At 42.0% G+C, this 15,711-nt stretch overlaps 1 protein-coding gene across 2 annotated transcripts in view; it reads left to right on the forward strand.

Moving 5' to 3' along the window:
• The window catches only part of arih2 (ariadne homolog 2 (Drosophila)), a 75,224-nt gene that overhangs the window by 27,334 nt on the left and 32,179 nt on the right, over positions 1-15,711 (forward strand). For both annotated transcript variants that reach the window (XM_067998428.1, XM_067998427.1), the window contains 4 exons: positions 3,631-3,698; positions 5,141-5,204; positions 5,339-5,486; positions 10,192-10,313. In XM_067998428.1, the coding sequence (XP_067854529.1) occupies positions 3,631-3,698; positions 5,141-5,204; positions 5,339-5,486; positions 10,192-10,313 (402 nt within the window). The remainder of the gene's footprint in view (positions 1-3,630; positions 3,699-5,140; positions 5,205-5,338; positions 5,487-10,191; positions 10,314-15,711) is intronic.

Below are 15,711 nucleotides of genomic sequence, written 5' to 3' on the forward strand. Positions count from 1 at the left end.
CCAAAATTCTATAGACTCTGGAACAGTTCGTACAGATTGGAGGGTGGCAAATGTAACCCCACTATTTAAAAAAGGAGGGAGAGAAAAAACAGGGAATTACAGACCAGTTAGCCTAACATCAGTAGTGGTGAAATGCTAGAGTCTATTATAAAAGATGTGATAACAGAACACTTGGAAGGCATTGATGGGATTGGACAAAGTCAGCATGGGTTTATGAAAGGGAAATCATGCTTAACAAATCTACTGGAGTTTTTTTGAGGCGGTAACTAGTAGAATAGATAGGGGAGAACCGGTGGATGTGGTGTATTTGGATTTTCAGAAGGCTTTTGATAAGGTCCCACACAAGAGGTTAGTGTGCAAAATGAAAGCACATGGGATTGGGGGGAATATACTGGCATGGATTGAGAATTGGTTGACAGACAGGAAACAGAGAGTAGGAATAAACGGGTCTTTTTCCGGGTGGCAGGCAGTGACTAGTGGGGTACCGCAGGGATCAGTGCTTGGGCCCCAGCTATTCACAATATATATCAATGAATTGAATGAGGGAACTAAATGTAACATTTCCAAGTTTGCAGACGACACAAAGCTGGGGTAGAATGTGAGCTGTGAGGAGGATGCAAAGAGGCTCCAATGTGATTTAGACAAGTTGGGTGAGTGGGCAAGAACATGGCAGATGCAGTATAACGTGGATAAATGTGAGGTTATCCACTTTGGTTGTAAAAACAGAAAGGCGGATTATTATCTGAATGGTGATAGATTGGGAAAAGGGGAGATGCAACGAGACCTGGGTGTCCTTGTACACCAGTCGCTGAAAGCGAGCATTCAGGTGCAGCAAGCAGTTAGGAAGGCGAATGGTATGTTGGCGTTCATTGCAAGAGGATTTGAGTACAGGAACAGGGATGTCTTACTGCAGTTGTACAGGGCCTTGGTGAGACCACATCTGGAGTATTGTGTGCAGTTTTGGTCTCCTTAAGTGAGGAAGGATGTCCTTGCCATGGAGGGAGGGCAACAAAGGTTTACCAGACTGATTCCTGGGATGGCAGGACTGACGCATGAGGAGAGATTGGTTCGACTAGGCCTATATTCACTAGAGAATAGAAGAATGAGAGGTGATCTCATCGAAATATATAAAATTCTAACAGGACTAGACAGACTAGATGCAGGGAGGATGTTCCATATGGCTGGGGAGTCCAGAACCAGGGGTCACAGTCTCAGGATAAGGTGTATGCCATTTAGAACCGAGATGAGGAGAAATTTCTTCACTCAGAGGGTGGTGAACCTGTGGAATTCTCTACCACAGAAGGCAGTGGAGGCCAAGTCATTAGATGTATTCAATAAGGAGATAGATATATTTCTTAATGCTGAAGGGATCAAGGGATATGGAGGAAAAAGCAGGAACAGGGTACTGAGTTAGACGATCAGCCATGATCATTTTGAATGGTGCAGCAGGCCTGAAGGGCTGAATAGCCTGCTCTTGCTCCTATTTTCTGTGTTTCTATGTAACTGTAACTAATATGCTGTGCGTTTCCAGTATTTTCTCTTTTAATTTGTTTTTGCAGCAGTCCTAGTTTTTACTTTATCTGTTGAACAAGATGCATTTGGACTTCAATAGATCAGTTCGTCAGATTACAAGTTGCATCTGCTAACTTGTGAAATGTTGATGTAATCCTGAAAATAAAAACATTTCCAGATGAAGCTGGTTGCCCTCAATCTTGTTAATTGGATGAAAAAGTAAATCCTCTGTAGCGCAGGCGCTCAATGTTGCTGCCGTGCTTATTTGAAGAGTGAGGTGGAGACATTGGGTTCTGAGAGCATTTGCATTCCCTTAGTGTGCCTGGATCTTCAGTCATTTTTCATCTTCCCCACATAGTGTTCCCACTCAGTCTCCAGCTAATTGGAAAATATCTTTGAGCTCAGTCTCCTTATTGTGCAGATCATTGCTATTTTCAATTGGTTATTGTCTAGAGTGGGTGAAAGAAGGACATTCGTTTCTATTGAGTTTTATGCTTAACAGGATGAGTCCCATGGATTGGAACATGTTGCCATTTTGGGTGCCCAATACCAGCTTCAGGCACTCTCAGATTTGATATAGTACATGTCAGATGCCAAGCAAAGCTCCTTATACTGTCCTCACACAAATCCTAACTCCAACCTTCTGATTCCTACTGCACATTAAGTATTTCTCTTACGGGTTATCATGACCTCTCTGAATAAGATTCCCCAATCTATGGCAGTTTTGTTTGAATGCTGGGGCCAGCTAACTGCTGCTAGAAATGAGGTCGAGACTACTGCAGCATATTTCACCCAGTATCCTTACAGCCAACAGAATGACATTTTCATAGCACCAGCCTGGATTCACTTAGGACCCAGGCCACTGCTGAAAAGAGCATCGGCCATGTAGCAACCCCCTCCCCCCGCTGTGTATTTCCGTGTGAAGCCCATGTTGGCAATTAATGAATGGCCAAAAAGTATGTTTTACTCTGCATGGGGAAATATTCGTATACCTAGGAGGACTGTGACAAAATTCAGGAAGACATTAATAAACTTGCAGTATGGGCATGTAATTGGCAAATGAATTTCAATATAGACAACTTAGAGTTATTACATGCTGGTAGGAAGAATGAGGGGGGTCACATATTGCTTGGATAATAGGAGTTTAAATAGAGTCGAGGAGCTGGGGGTCCAGGTACACAAATCACTAAAAGTAGCAACGCAGTTTAATAAGGCCATTTAAAAAAAAAACAATCCAAGCACTGGGGTCCATTTCTAGAGGGATAGAATTGAAAAGCAGAGACGTTATGATAAACTTGTATAGAACCTTGGTTAGACCACACTTGGGAATATTGTGCACAGTTCTAGTCTCCATATTATAAAAAGGATATAGAGGCATTGGAGAGAGTGCAAAAAAGATTCACAAGGATGATACCAGAACTGAGAGGATATACTTATCAGGAAAGATTGAACAGAGAAGGCTGAGGGGTGACCTGATAGAGGTCTTCAAGATTATGAAAGGGTAGACGTGGAAAAGACGTTTCCACTCGCGGGGGAGACCAGAACTCGGGGCCATAAATATAAGATAGTGACTAATAAATCCAATGGGGAATTCAGGAGAAACTTCTTTACCCAGCGAGTGGTTAGAATATGGAACTCACTACTACAAGGAGTAGTTGAGGCGACTAGCATAGATGCATTGAAAGGGAAGCTAGATAAACACACGAGGGAGAAAGGAATAAAAGGATAAGCTGATAGGGTTAGATGAAGTAGGGAGGGAGGAAGCTCGTGTGGAGCATAAACACTGGCATGGACCAGTTAGGCTGAATGGCCTGTTTCAGTGCTGTACATTCTATGTAATTTAAAAATAATGCTAGTTGTGCATTGTTAATTTAAGAGTTGCATTTGTTTCTAATGGGGTCATGTTGTCTATGTCTTATAGTATCATTGCAATATAGAGTTAAGGAAACATGATAGTGACAAGTTGACCATTCAGTTGATCTGTATTATGAACATAGGAGATCTGAAGGTTGGCTGCATTGAAGCCTCTATGTCGTGTTAGACTTGATACTGCTCTATTTATCCGTGACCTAGTGTCTCAAATTTAATGGTGTCTCATTCACTTCTGTTTATTTTCAGGTTCAACCATCTGTAGCCAAGCTTATTTTAGTTAACTTCCATTGGAAATCCTCTGATATTTCAGAAAGGTAAGGAATATCCCTCCTCTGTTCTGAGGTTGCTTTGTATATACAGCCTGGTATGTTAGCAGAACAGCCGTACTCTGTCTCTCACTGTAACCCATGGTTTGTTTGCTGAAAATACTTGGCTTTAAATAAACTATTCTGACTGCAGCTTGTTTAAATTCTCATCTCTGAAATAACTATTATACATATTAAAGCAGTCGAATGCATCATAATGTTTATTATCTACAGCAAGTTTAATTTACATTACTAGTGACTCATATTTCAGTAAATTTTCAAATCCCTCTCTTTCTTGACACTTGATTTTTTTTATATAGTGCGAGCTGTTTCTTTTTTTTGTACCCCAAGGGAGAGATCACCAGCAGAGGAAGAAATTATTTTTAAATTGAGAAATCTAGATGAAGGGTCAAGGCGTATTGTTGAGGGCAAAACCAAGTTGGATAAATCAAATAGTAGTGATCAGGTGGTGACAACCTTGTAGATTGTGGAAGGAAGGGAAAACAAAGGAAGGCAGAGAGCGTTGCAGTTTTGAAGTCGTGGGAAAGAGTTAGTTGGAATGGGACATGGGTGTCAAAGACATGACCTGTGAGCTCCTCTTGATCTGGCCTGTGAAGCCCCTGCTTGTGCACAAAGGCGATTTCAGCTTCAGCTCTTCAAACTTACTGAGCTGGCAGGACGAAAGTTGTTCCCGATTTGAATTTTGACTGTTCAAGGAGACTTATTGCTTGCTACAGGTAATGGTGATGCATCCACGTAGCCTAGGTTAACCTTCAGTGTAGAACCTTGCCACCATTGCTAGTTTTTGTAACTACCAGCTATGCTGTGGTTTTAAGAGCAGCACCCTGGGTGGTTCTGATGCAGAGGACTCGTTTGGAATTTGAACTGACACCCTCTGACAGCTAGTTTTGCTTTTTCTCGTAAAAAAGGGAAAAAAATTACACCAGGTCAAGTCAGCATCTGTAACAAGAAAAGACAGGTGTATCCCTTGGTCAAAACTGCATTAGTTCTCAGATGTGGCATTAAATGGAATCACTCAGTGTTTGAAGGTAACGTCAGGAGGGCCTGTTAGGCATGTACCAAGGTGGCCTCCTATGGGCAGCAGCCCTTGGACAATCCACAGCCCAGGTCAATTTGTCTGCAAGTTGCAGGGCTTATGTGGCTTTAGGAAGGTTGGATGGAATTGCATAGAATTTACAGCACAGAAACAGGCCATTCGGCCCAAATGATCTGTGCCTACCCTACTTTATTTAACCCTCTCAGCTTAACCTTCTATTCCTTTTTCCCTCACGCAGTTATCTAGCTTCCCCTTAAATGCATCTACACTATTCACCTCAACTACTCCATGTGGTAGCAAGTTCCACATTCCAACCACTCTCTGGGTAAAGTGTTAATTGCGCAGATACGAAATAGGCAAATAAACCACTTGAGTCTCATCTGCTTTCTTTCAGGCACAAATCTAACCCTACTCAGCTTCTGGTGGAAGCCAGAGTTCAGCCGAACACAGCAAAAAATGTAAGTGCTCGAAGCGTACAGCTGGATTTCGTTTTATGAACAGTTTTATGAGCTGTTTCAAGATGTGGAAAACACTGTTGGTGTGAAGTGTTGTCTGTTTTCAATCCAATTTGTGTATTTCATTTGTTTCCCAGACGTTGATCCATTCTTCTCTTCACTGTGGCGTGTGCCTGCAGTCAGTTCGGAAGGAGAACTTGCTATCCTTGCCCTGCCACCATCCATTCTGCCGCAGTTGCTGGGAGCAGCATAGTACTGTACTGGTGAAAGATGGCATTGGTGTGGGTGAGTCAAGGACTTGATATTATAATACACAAGAGGATCATGGCAGTCATTCTTCCTGATGTTAGCCTGCAAATTTCAGATAGTGCAAGAGTTTTTCTGTCTGTAGTTCAAATGGGTTGCTGTCCAAAATGCCTTTTTAAATTTAGCAGCATCATGCGGCTTTCGAAACTTCATCCGACCCCCAGTACGTAGCCAGCTGGTTAAGGCATTCCTTTTGGCAGCATGGTGGCAGAACTTGGGTTCATACCTGAGATTCCCCAAGTACCTGACCTTGTTTGTACCATCAGAGGGAGATGTGAAATGGAAACAATGATTTTTGCCTTTGGGAGGGTCAGTCACTCTTGCCCTTCCCTCCCATCTGTTACTGGCTGGCTCCAGGCTAGTATTAGTAGTTGAGGCCTTGGTGCTTCTTTTGCCCTTAGGCTTGGCTTGGGGTGAAGCGTAAAGATATTTTCATAGCCACAAATCTATCTCAAACACTGGCCATGTGATGTGTTTTTAATTGGTTATTGGTTAGGCTATTTAATGGGAAGCATGAGATAGCCAGGTAGTAAATATTATCAATGAGAATGGTGATTTTAAAAGTCTCTACCTGCCCATAATCAAAATTAAAAAGTGCAAAAGAAAGAATCTTAAAACTATGTACAGCCTCTTGAATTATTTTGGTCCATTTTCTCATCCTGGGGAGAGGGAGACAATGAGTGGTCCTTCTTGCCCACGTGTCTTCCAAGTGAGGAGTCACAATGACATAAAATCCATAATTTGTCCGCCGTCCCAGCTTGAAAGATTTAAAAGGTGAGTTAGAATTGGGTGTGTTGGGAGTGAATGGCCTCTGTGGTGAGATAGGGTTTGCTTTCTGGTCACTGGTGGGTTTTAGATTCCATTCATGCTCTAGGGTGATGCAGAGCAGAAATAAAATGCCTGATTTGAGGGAGAAAGTTGAGTTGGCATCCCAGAAAGTAGTTGAGTGGGCTTGAAACCTTGGAACCAGTTGCTTACCTGTCCTTAAGAATGGTGCCTGAGGCAAGACTCCAAAGAAAATAATTACCAAAAATACTGCCAAGTGTAGAAGGTTGTAAAAGCTGGCCATGAAGGCGTTTGTCGGAGAGCGAAGGAATCATTTTACTGACTGCCTCAGAAGGGCATTGATTGATTTGTTATTGTAACGTGCAAAAAAATTATTATCTTGAGATTGTAGAGAAAATTAATGAATGCTGAAAACACACATTGGGTGAGCTGCCATCTGAAAAGAGAAAGGGGTTAATGTTTTGTGTTTGAGGCTATGTTGGAAATGTTAAGGGAAGGCAGGAGAGCCTCTTTCAGATTAACAAATGGAGCGGAATAGGGATCCAAAATGTTACGCTTTTTTTCCCAGATTATTAAGAACAGTTTATTTCCAGTATTTACTGTTTGTTTCCAAATGACTGTGTTGTCTGGGTAGGCAAATAAAAGCTGTTGGAAGAAGCCCTGTGACTTTTATATTGTGATCCATTGGGCAATAAACCGATTTACAATTGGCAATCGCATCTTGTTCTCGAAAGCTTCAGTGTGATGTTCCTTCTGGGGATTTTAATGCTGTATTTTGTCAGGGAATATGACTGCATATTGCACTTCAGTTCTTTGAAAACAAGCCTACAACCATAGTAAATTAGATACAAAGCAATCAAATTTTTTTTCTTGCAATGTTCAAGTGTAGGGGTAATCTGAAGCAGCACAATAAATCCTGTCGAACGACCACCTTTAGGACTCGTATCAGGCGACCTTTTATAGACCAGTCTTTGTTTTTGTGGTCTATTGCATTGGCTTCCCAATATCAGCATGTTTCTATTACAAGCTTCTGACTCCACAAAGACTTGAATTTCAACTGGGCACGAAGTACATGCCTATCTAATGCACTCTTTTAAAGTTAAAAAATGTTATCCGTAAAAGTTTACACTCTCTAAATTGTGTTGCATCAAAGCAAACCTTTGTGGTCTGCTTTGTTATGAAGTTTTAACAGCTGATCTTTTCCCCTTAATTGAAAACCCAACCAGTGCACCCATGACTGCAGCAACCGACAGAGTACTCTTGTGAGCTGCTAGTCACTTACATGTTATCCAGAGCATTTGTTGCTATGAAATGGTGTCTATACATTACTGTGAAGTAGCCAATCTCACTTTGAAGAACGCTGTAATACCCTGGTTGTGGTTAATTTTGGCCAGTTTGATTCCTTTGCTTGCTTATACCTTCTGCCTGCTGTTGCTGCTTTCCACATGGTCTGCAGTTTGTGCACACTAGTATTGTTTCTAGTTATCATTTTAGTTGTGTCAAACTGTGTTAAATACCATTTTTGGCTCATCAATCTGAGCTGTATTTGAATCCTAGTGCCAGAGTATTAATTTATTCCCCACCCTGCCCCCACTTCAAGTATCCTGAAGGTAATGATTCAGGATATTGTCCATGGGCACTAGCAGCCCTAGGATATACTCTTCATACGACAATGATTATTAGCAAGTTATTTAACGTTTTTTTTTCCTCCTTAACCATCTTTCTCCCCTCCTGCCTTCTCCTGAAGATGCTGATTCCTGGCTGGAGTGCAGGCCCACCTAGATCGTGCTCAGTTGAAATTAAAATCTTTGGAGGCACAAGCTTGTAATAGCAACATGCTGATATTAGGAAGCCAATGGCCCTGGATCACAAAAACAAACACTGGTCTATAAAAGATCTCCTGAGACGAGACCCATAGGTGGTCACAAGAGACTCTCTGGTCTTTTGTCCAAGTGGCCATTATTGATGTGTGGTGCTTGACCATGAGTGCCAACGAGACTTCGACCATGGGAAGCATCACAGCTGAGTGCAGTTCATTCTTCTCCAACACCCACAGAGGCACACTTCCAACAGTGACTGAAATCGATTAACTCATCCAGGGATCAAAACTGCACCACCTTGTCTACGATAAGTGCTACACAAAAAATTCCTGTACCCACAAGGCCCTAAGGAGAGTCTGTTCATTTTTATTTAAATAAACTGGAGGGGAAGAATACCTCTTCTCCTTTTCCTCTAGTACCAGTGGGACTGACGACCTCTTCCCTGGCTTTTGCCAATGTTGCTGTGACCTGAGCAGACCAGTTGCTTGTGGCTGAATTTGAAGTCTCCCTCCCTGTGGGAAGTGCCTGACATCTAGTTGGTCCTTCCACATGGCAGTACAACTGAGGTTGGGAGCACACAGCTGCATGGCCATGCTGTAACCATGAGCCCTCATGCCTCGGCTTTGTAGTGACAATTTGCTGTCCCCAGATGTTGTGTCTGAAAGAATTACTCATTGTATGGTGGGCAGTTTCCAAGATTCTTTTTACTTGTATAAGAAATAATTGGGTTAATAAATGAAAGCCAACGTGGATTTGTTAAAGGCAAATCGTGTTTGACTAACTTGATTGAGTACTTTGATGAAGTAACGGAGCAGATTGATGAGGATAGTGCGCTTGATGTTGTGTTCATGGATTTTCAAAAGGCGTTTGATAAAGTACCACATAATAAACATGTTAGCAAAATTGAAGCCCATGGGATTAAAGGGCTGTGTGGATACTAAATTGGCTAAGGGGCAGAAAGCAGAGAGTAGGGGTGAACGATTGTTTTTCAGACAGGAGGGGTCAGTTTTAGGATCACTGCTCTTTTTGATATATATTAATGACCTGGACTTAGGTAAACAGGGCGTAATTTCAAAGTTTGCTGATGACACAAAACTCGGAAATGCTGTAAGCAGTGAAGAGGATAGTAACAGACTTCAGGAGGACATAGGCAGACTGGCGAAATGGGCAGGCACATGGCAGATGAAATTTAACGCAGAGAAGTATGAAGTGGTTCATTCTGGTAGGAAGAATGAGGAGAGGCAATATAAACTAAATGGTACAATTTTGAAGGGGGTGCAGGAACAGAGACCTGGGGATGTACGTACACAAATTTTTGAAGGCAGCAGGACAAGTTCAGACAGCTGTTAAAAAGGCATACTGGATCCTTGCCTTTATTAATAGAGGCTTGGAGAACAAAAGCAAGGAAGTTATGCTAAACCTTTATAAAACACTGGTTGGGCCCTAGCTGGAGTATTGTGGCCAATTCTGAGCCCCACACTTTAGAAAAGATTTTAAGGCCTTGGAGAGGGTGCAGAGGCGATTTACTAGAATGGTACCAGGGATGCAGGAGTTCAGTTATGTGAAGAGATCAGAGAAGCTGGGGTTATTCTCCTTAGAGAAGATTAAGGGGAGATTTGATAGAGGTGTTCAAAATTATGAAGGGTTTTGATAGAGTAAATAAGAAGAAACTGTTTCCATTGGCGGGAGGGTCGGTAAACAGAGGACGCAGATTTAAGGTCATTGTCAAAAGAACCAGAGGCGACACGAGGAAACATTTTTACGCAACGAGTTATGATGATCTGGAATGCACTGCCTAAAAGGGTGGTGGAAGTGGATTCAATAACTTTCAAAAGGGAATTGGATATATACTTGAAGGGGAAAAATGTGCTGTGGGGAAAGGGCAAGAGAGTGGGACTAATTGGATAGCTCTTTCAAAGAGCAGGCACAATGGGCCAAATGACCACCTCCTGTGCTGTATCATTCTATAATAGCTTTATCTGAAAAACAGATAAGCTGATTTTATTCTAAACTGTTGACAGATTTTGTTTATTTTTGGTTTTAATGACTGACGTTAACCAGCCTGTGTTTCTTGCCAGGGATATCCTGTATGGCACAGGACTGCTTACTTCGAACGCCTGAGGACTTTGCTTTTCCTTTAATTTCTAACGAAGAACTGAGAGAAAAATACAGGCGCTACCTCTTCAGAGATTATGTAGAGGTGGGTGATTTTAAACTTTTGTTGGGGGGGTGGGAGGAAATAATTGATGTATGTGCTAAAACCCTGTCGACATAAAACCGGAGAAGGTGACTGCTCCTCTGATTATATATTTAATTATAAATTCAAATCAGAACCAAAAATAAACTGAATATTCTGAATCTAAAAGAGAAATGTTTTGGTTTTTTGGACTTAGGGCTTGTATGAATGCAACGGTGCAACTCTACTGAATTGGCTCATCTCAGGTGGTGGAGTTGCAATTGACGTAAATGCCCCTGGTCCTGAGTGGGGTGGGAGGTACGGTCAGCTGAGGTTCCCACTCTTGGTTTGCTGTCCATTGACCTATGGTGGAAAGCCCATGTGTAGATGTCAGGCAAGGACCAGATGGAGCTTGGTCCCCATCTCCTCCACTGTGAATAGGCTGCCAAAGCTCACTGCCACATGGGCAAGGTACACCAGGGTCTGATAGCACACGTGGAACTGGACAGCAGCAAGAGCTGATCACCTCCGCAGAGAGACGTAGAGGCCGGGGGAGGGGGAAAGTGGAAAATCAGACCATTTGTATTGAAGTACATTTACTCCTAAATTTAATGATTTTATACTTAAATTTGTGTTTTTCCTGTATCGCTCATTTTTCCATGTTTATAGTCCAAGTGGTGCAAATTTGAAGAGCAATAATGAGAAATACTTCTCCATTTTGGATTTTTCTTTGCTAATAGATCATTTTGAAAAAAAGTTCTAACACAAGATTGTTGGAGATATTTTCACTATACATCCCTGATGGATGTGACATGGAAAAACTAGTTATTCCCTTAACAGGAATTGACTGTACTCGATTCTCTGCCTTTTTAATAGGTGACAATTGCATGTTACATTGCTGGATACTGCATTGAGACCTGAGATAGTGATACTGAACCAGGTTGACTTGCAAATTAACTCATGTGCTTGTAACGGACTAGAAATAGAAGTGTCTTCTTAGTGTGTGGCCCAAGCAATTTGAGTTAATAAAACAGTGCTGTGGTTTTTTTTCCTCAGATTGCTCCAGTTGAGTGGGATTTATAAAAAGTCTTGTAAATTGATCTTTCACTAGGTATCTCGACTTGCAGTTTAGCTGCAGGAAACTAATTGCTGAAGAATAAAATACATTTCAGTCTGTGGAATTAAGAGGCGTTGAGGCAGTGGGAAAGCAAAGCCATAATGTTTGAGCTATAGGAAGACGAGTGCAGGAGTGATGATTCAATTTTTTTTCGTTGTTGGCCAAGGACTCAATCTTGAACTGTGACTTGCTTGATGGCCATTCTCTTGAACCTACGCTATGCAGCTCTGTGATTGTTTTCTTTCCCTCTCGCTGTTACTCCCTCCTTTCTCCCTCCACCCCCCACCTAACAGTAACTATAGCAATATCGCAGAGGTGGTGGGCTGTGAATTCTGGCTCCCAGACAGGTGACGGACCAGATGCGAGGGGGAGGTGAGTCGCAAATGATTCCAAGTCCATAATGCGAGCACTGGTGCTCCAATGTATCCTTAAATTCCTTCCAATTTCTTTTTCCTGAAGTCCAGGCTTTTATGGGGGGAGGGTGGGGGGAAGGAAATAAGGAAAAGGACCAAGTAACTTCAACCATAGGAGTATAATGCACAGAAGGAGGTCAGTCCATCACTCGTGTCCAAGTCGGCTCTTGATTAGAGCAATCCAAAACTAGTTCCATTGCCCTGCTGCCTCCCGAATAGATGTGTATCTTCCTCCTTTTCAATGCCATGTCCCCTCTTCTTTTTCCTATATGCATTGACAATCAAAACTACTACTTTTGTGAACGTTACACAATAAGTCCTTGGGAGCAATATCCGTTCTAATTTGGCAATTATTAATTAGCTGAAAAGTGGTGATTATACAGGTTTATGAGTAACATTTAGAAGAATGACCTTGCAAAATCATAGTGGCCCTAAAAATAGCTTGTTAAAGAACAGAAATACTGCGAAATTAAAGAATGGTTTGATCGTGGTACCATCATTAAAAGTTCTGATTTTTCAGTTGTGGGCCAGTTTAACATTATGAAGCTTTGGAAATCATATTGTTCAGCCTTGAAGCTTTATAATATTGTCCAGGATGAACAGATTCTTTCTATCTTAAGTGACTAACCATGTGTTTGACAGATTGCATTGTTAGTGGCTTATGAGCAATAGAGTATTAGCCAACTTATTCATTGAAGACTTCAGATTCACAAACCTTAAATTAACATGCGCGGTAGGAGCTACATAATTCAGGGTATGTTGAAATCATTTTGCTTATGACTACCACTTTCTGCATTGTCCACTAGAAAATAGTATTTGACGTCAGAGGGACCTCAAACAGGGGAAAGGCTTTGATTCATGCATGTAATTAAAGGGGAAATGGTCTAGGGAGAACACTTATTCAGATTGCTTTCTCATTTTACATTTAAAAATATATTTCTCAGTCTCTCCTTCCACCTCCCTCTTCTCTTCTTCTCCCCTATTGCACTTTCACCAGTTTGAGCTAATCAGTTTATTTAACCAGGCTGATAGGTTTTCCTAATGTCAACCGATCAATCATGAGCCACCAAGACCTGGAAAACCAAACAATCAAATCACTCCTTTCTTTCAAAGCCATCAATCAGGAGCCAGAAACTGCTGCAAAATGGAAACAATCCGATCACTCCTAGCAATTTTTCTCAATTTCACGTAGCTTCCACATTTCCTCAGCCAGTCAATGCAGGATTAAAAAGTATAGTTTATGACATAAACACACTAGAACAAATAATTTCCAGGGAGATAAAAATATTGACAAGTGTCTGTTAGAAATTCCCAAAGGCTTAACCCCTCTCAAAGTCCTGGAGTTTGTTTTGTACACTTCAGCCTCCCCTCTGATTACTTTTTCAGCCTCTGTGCACGACCTGACTCGCCAGCAACAATTGGCTGCCGGTTATTTATCTGCTGCACTTGTTGATTTCAGCTTCTGCCGCTCGAGTTGTCTCTGAAAATGCTTTTAAATCATTAGATGTGATCAGTGGTCTTTGCAACAGGTAATCTGCCTTTGCCTGGTGGTTTCTGGTGGCCAAATGAGTTGATTGACAGCAGCAACAACCAGTTGTCTTGCACTGATGACCAGATTTCTTCTCTGGCTGCCAGTCAGTGTGGGAAGTCGGCAGGAGCTAATGGTGCCCTATTAATTAGATTTCTAAGAGGGTATAAATTAATTTCCAGCTTATTAACCGGATTGTTTCCATTAGCTTCAAATGTTGTACCCAGGCTGCTGATTTCCACCTTTGTTACATTGCCGCTGAAATCCTCATCCATTGTTTTGTCCCACTCAGCTCTTTTTTTTTCTTCCGAACTGACCTCCCAAGCTTCACCCTGTACAAGCTCCAACTCATACAGAACTATGATACCCACATTCTAGTCGGTAGAAAGTCCTGCTCACCTGTCACCTGTCTTTGCTGACTTCATGTACAGCGCATTGATTTCAAAATCCTTGTCCTAGTTTCTAAGTGTCTCCTTGGCCTTGCTGCACCCTGTCTCTGCAGCCTCTTGAATCATAGAAAATTTACGGCACAGAAGGAGGCCGTTTGGCCCATCGTGTCCGTGCTGGTCGAAAAAGAGCTACCCAGCCTAATCCCACTTTCCAGCACTTGGTCCGTAGCCTTGTAGGTTATGGCACTTCAAGTGCATATCCAAGTACTTTTTAAAAGTGATGAAGGTTTCTGCCTCTACCGCCCTTTCAGGTAGTGAATTTCAGACCCTCACCCCCCTGTGGGTGAAAACATTTTTCCTCAGCTCCCCTCTAATCTTTCTACCAATTACTTTAAATCTATGTCCCTTGGTTATTGACTTCTCTGCTAAGGGAAATAGGTCCTTCCTGTTTACTCTATCTAGGCCCATCATAATTTTGTACACCCCAATTAAATCACCCCTCAACCTCCTCTGTTCCAAAGAGAACAACCCCAGCCTATCCATTCTTTCCTCATAGCTAAAATTCTCCAGTCCTGGCAACATCCTCGTAAATCTCCTCTGTACCCTCTCTAGTGCGATCATATATTTCCTGTAATGTGGTGACCAGAACTGTATGTAGTAATCAAGCTGTGATCTAACTGATGTTTTATACAGTTCTAGCATAACCTCCCTGCTCTTATATTCTGTGTCTAGGCTACTAAAGGAAAGTATCCCATATGCCTTCTTAACCATCTTATCTACCTGTCCTGCTACCTTCAGGAATCTGTGGACATACACTTAAAGGTCTCTCTGTTCCTCTACACCTCTCGGTATCTTCCCATTTATTGTGTATTCCCTTGCCTTGTTTGCCGTCCCCAAATGCACTACCTCACACTTCTCCGGATTGAATTCCATTTGCCACTTTTCTGCCCACCTGACCAGTCCATTGATATCTTCCTGCAGTCTACAATTTCTTCAATACTATCAACCACACAGCCAATTTTTGTATCATCTGCAAGCTTCTTAATCATGCCCCCTACATTTAAGTCTAAATCGTTAATATATGCCACAAAATGCAAGGGACCTAGTGCTGAGTCCTGCGGAACCCCACTGGAAACAGCCTTCCAGTCACAAAAACACCCGTCGACCATTACCCTTTGCTTCCTGCCACTGAGCCAAATTTGGATCCAATTTGCCACTTTCCCTTAGATCCCATGGGCTTTTACTTTTTTGACCAGCCTGCCATGTGGGATTTTGTCACAAGCCTTGCTAAAATCCATGTAGACTACATGAAACGCACTACCCTCATCGGCCCTCCTTGTCACCTCCACAAAAAATTCGGTCGTTAGTCCGACACGACCTTCCCATAACAAATCCATGCTGACTGTCCTTGATTAATCCATGCCTTTCTAAACGACGATTAATACTGTCTCTCGGAATTGATTCCAATAATTTTCTCACCACCGAAGTTAGACTCACTGGCCTGTAATTACTACGTCTATCCTTTTCTCCCATTTTAAACAACGGTACAATGTTAGCAGTCCTCCAATCCTCCGGGACCACGCCTGTAGCCAGGGAGGATTGGAAAATGATGGTCAGAGCCTCCGCTATTTCCTCCATTGCTTTTTTTTTAACAGCTTGGGATATATTTCATCCGGGCCTGGCGATTTATCTACTTCCAAAGATGCTAAACCCCTTAATACTTCCTCTCTCATTGTTTATCCCGTCCAATATTTCACACTCCTCCTTAACTATAATGTCTGCATTGTCCCCCTCTTTTGTGAAGACAGATGCAAAGTATTCATTAAGAACCGTACCCACGTCTTCCGCCTCCAAACACAGGTTACCTTTTTGGTCTCTAATAGGTCCTTCTCTTTCCTTAGTTATCCTCTTGTTCTTTGTGTATTTATAAAACATTTTTGAGTTTTCCTTAATTTTACTTGCCAGTATTTTTTCA

This window comes from Heptranchias perlo, chromosome 17 (genome assembly GCF_035084215.1).
Source record: "Heptranchias perlo isolate sHepPer1 chromosome 17, sHepPer1.hap1, whole genome shotgun sequence".
Classification (NCBI taxonomy): domain Eukaryota; kingdom Metazoa; phylum Chordata; class Chondrichthyes; order Hexanchiformes; family Hexanchidae; genus Heptranchias; species Heptranchias perlo.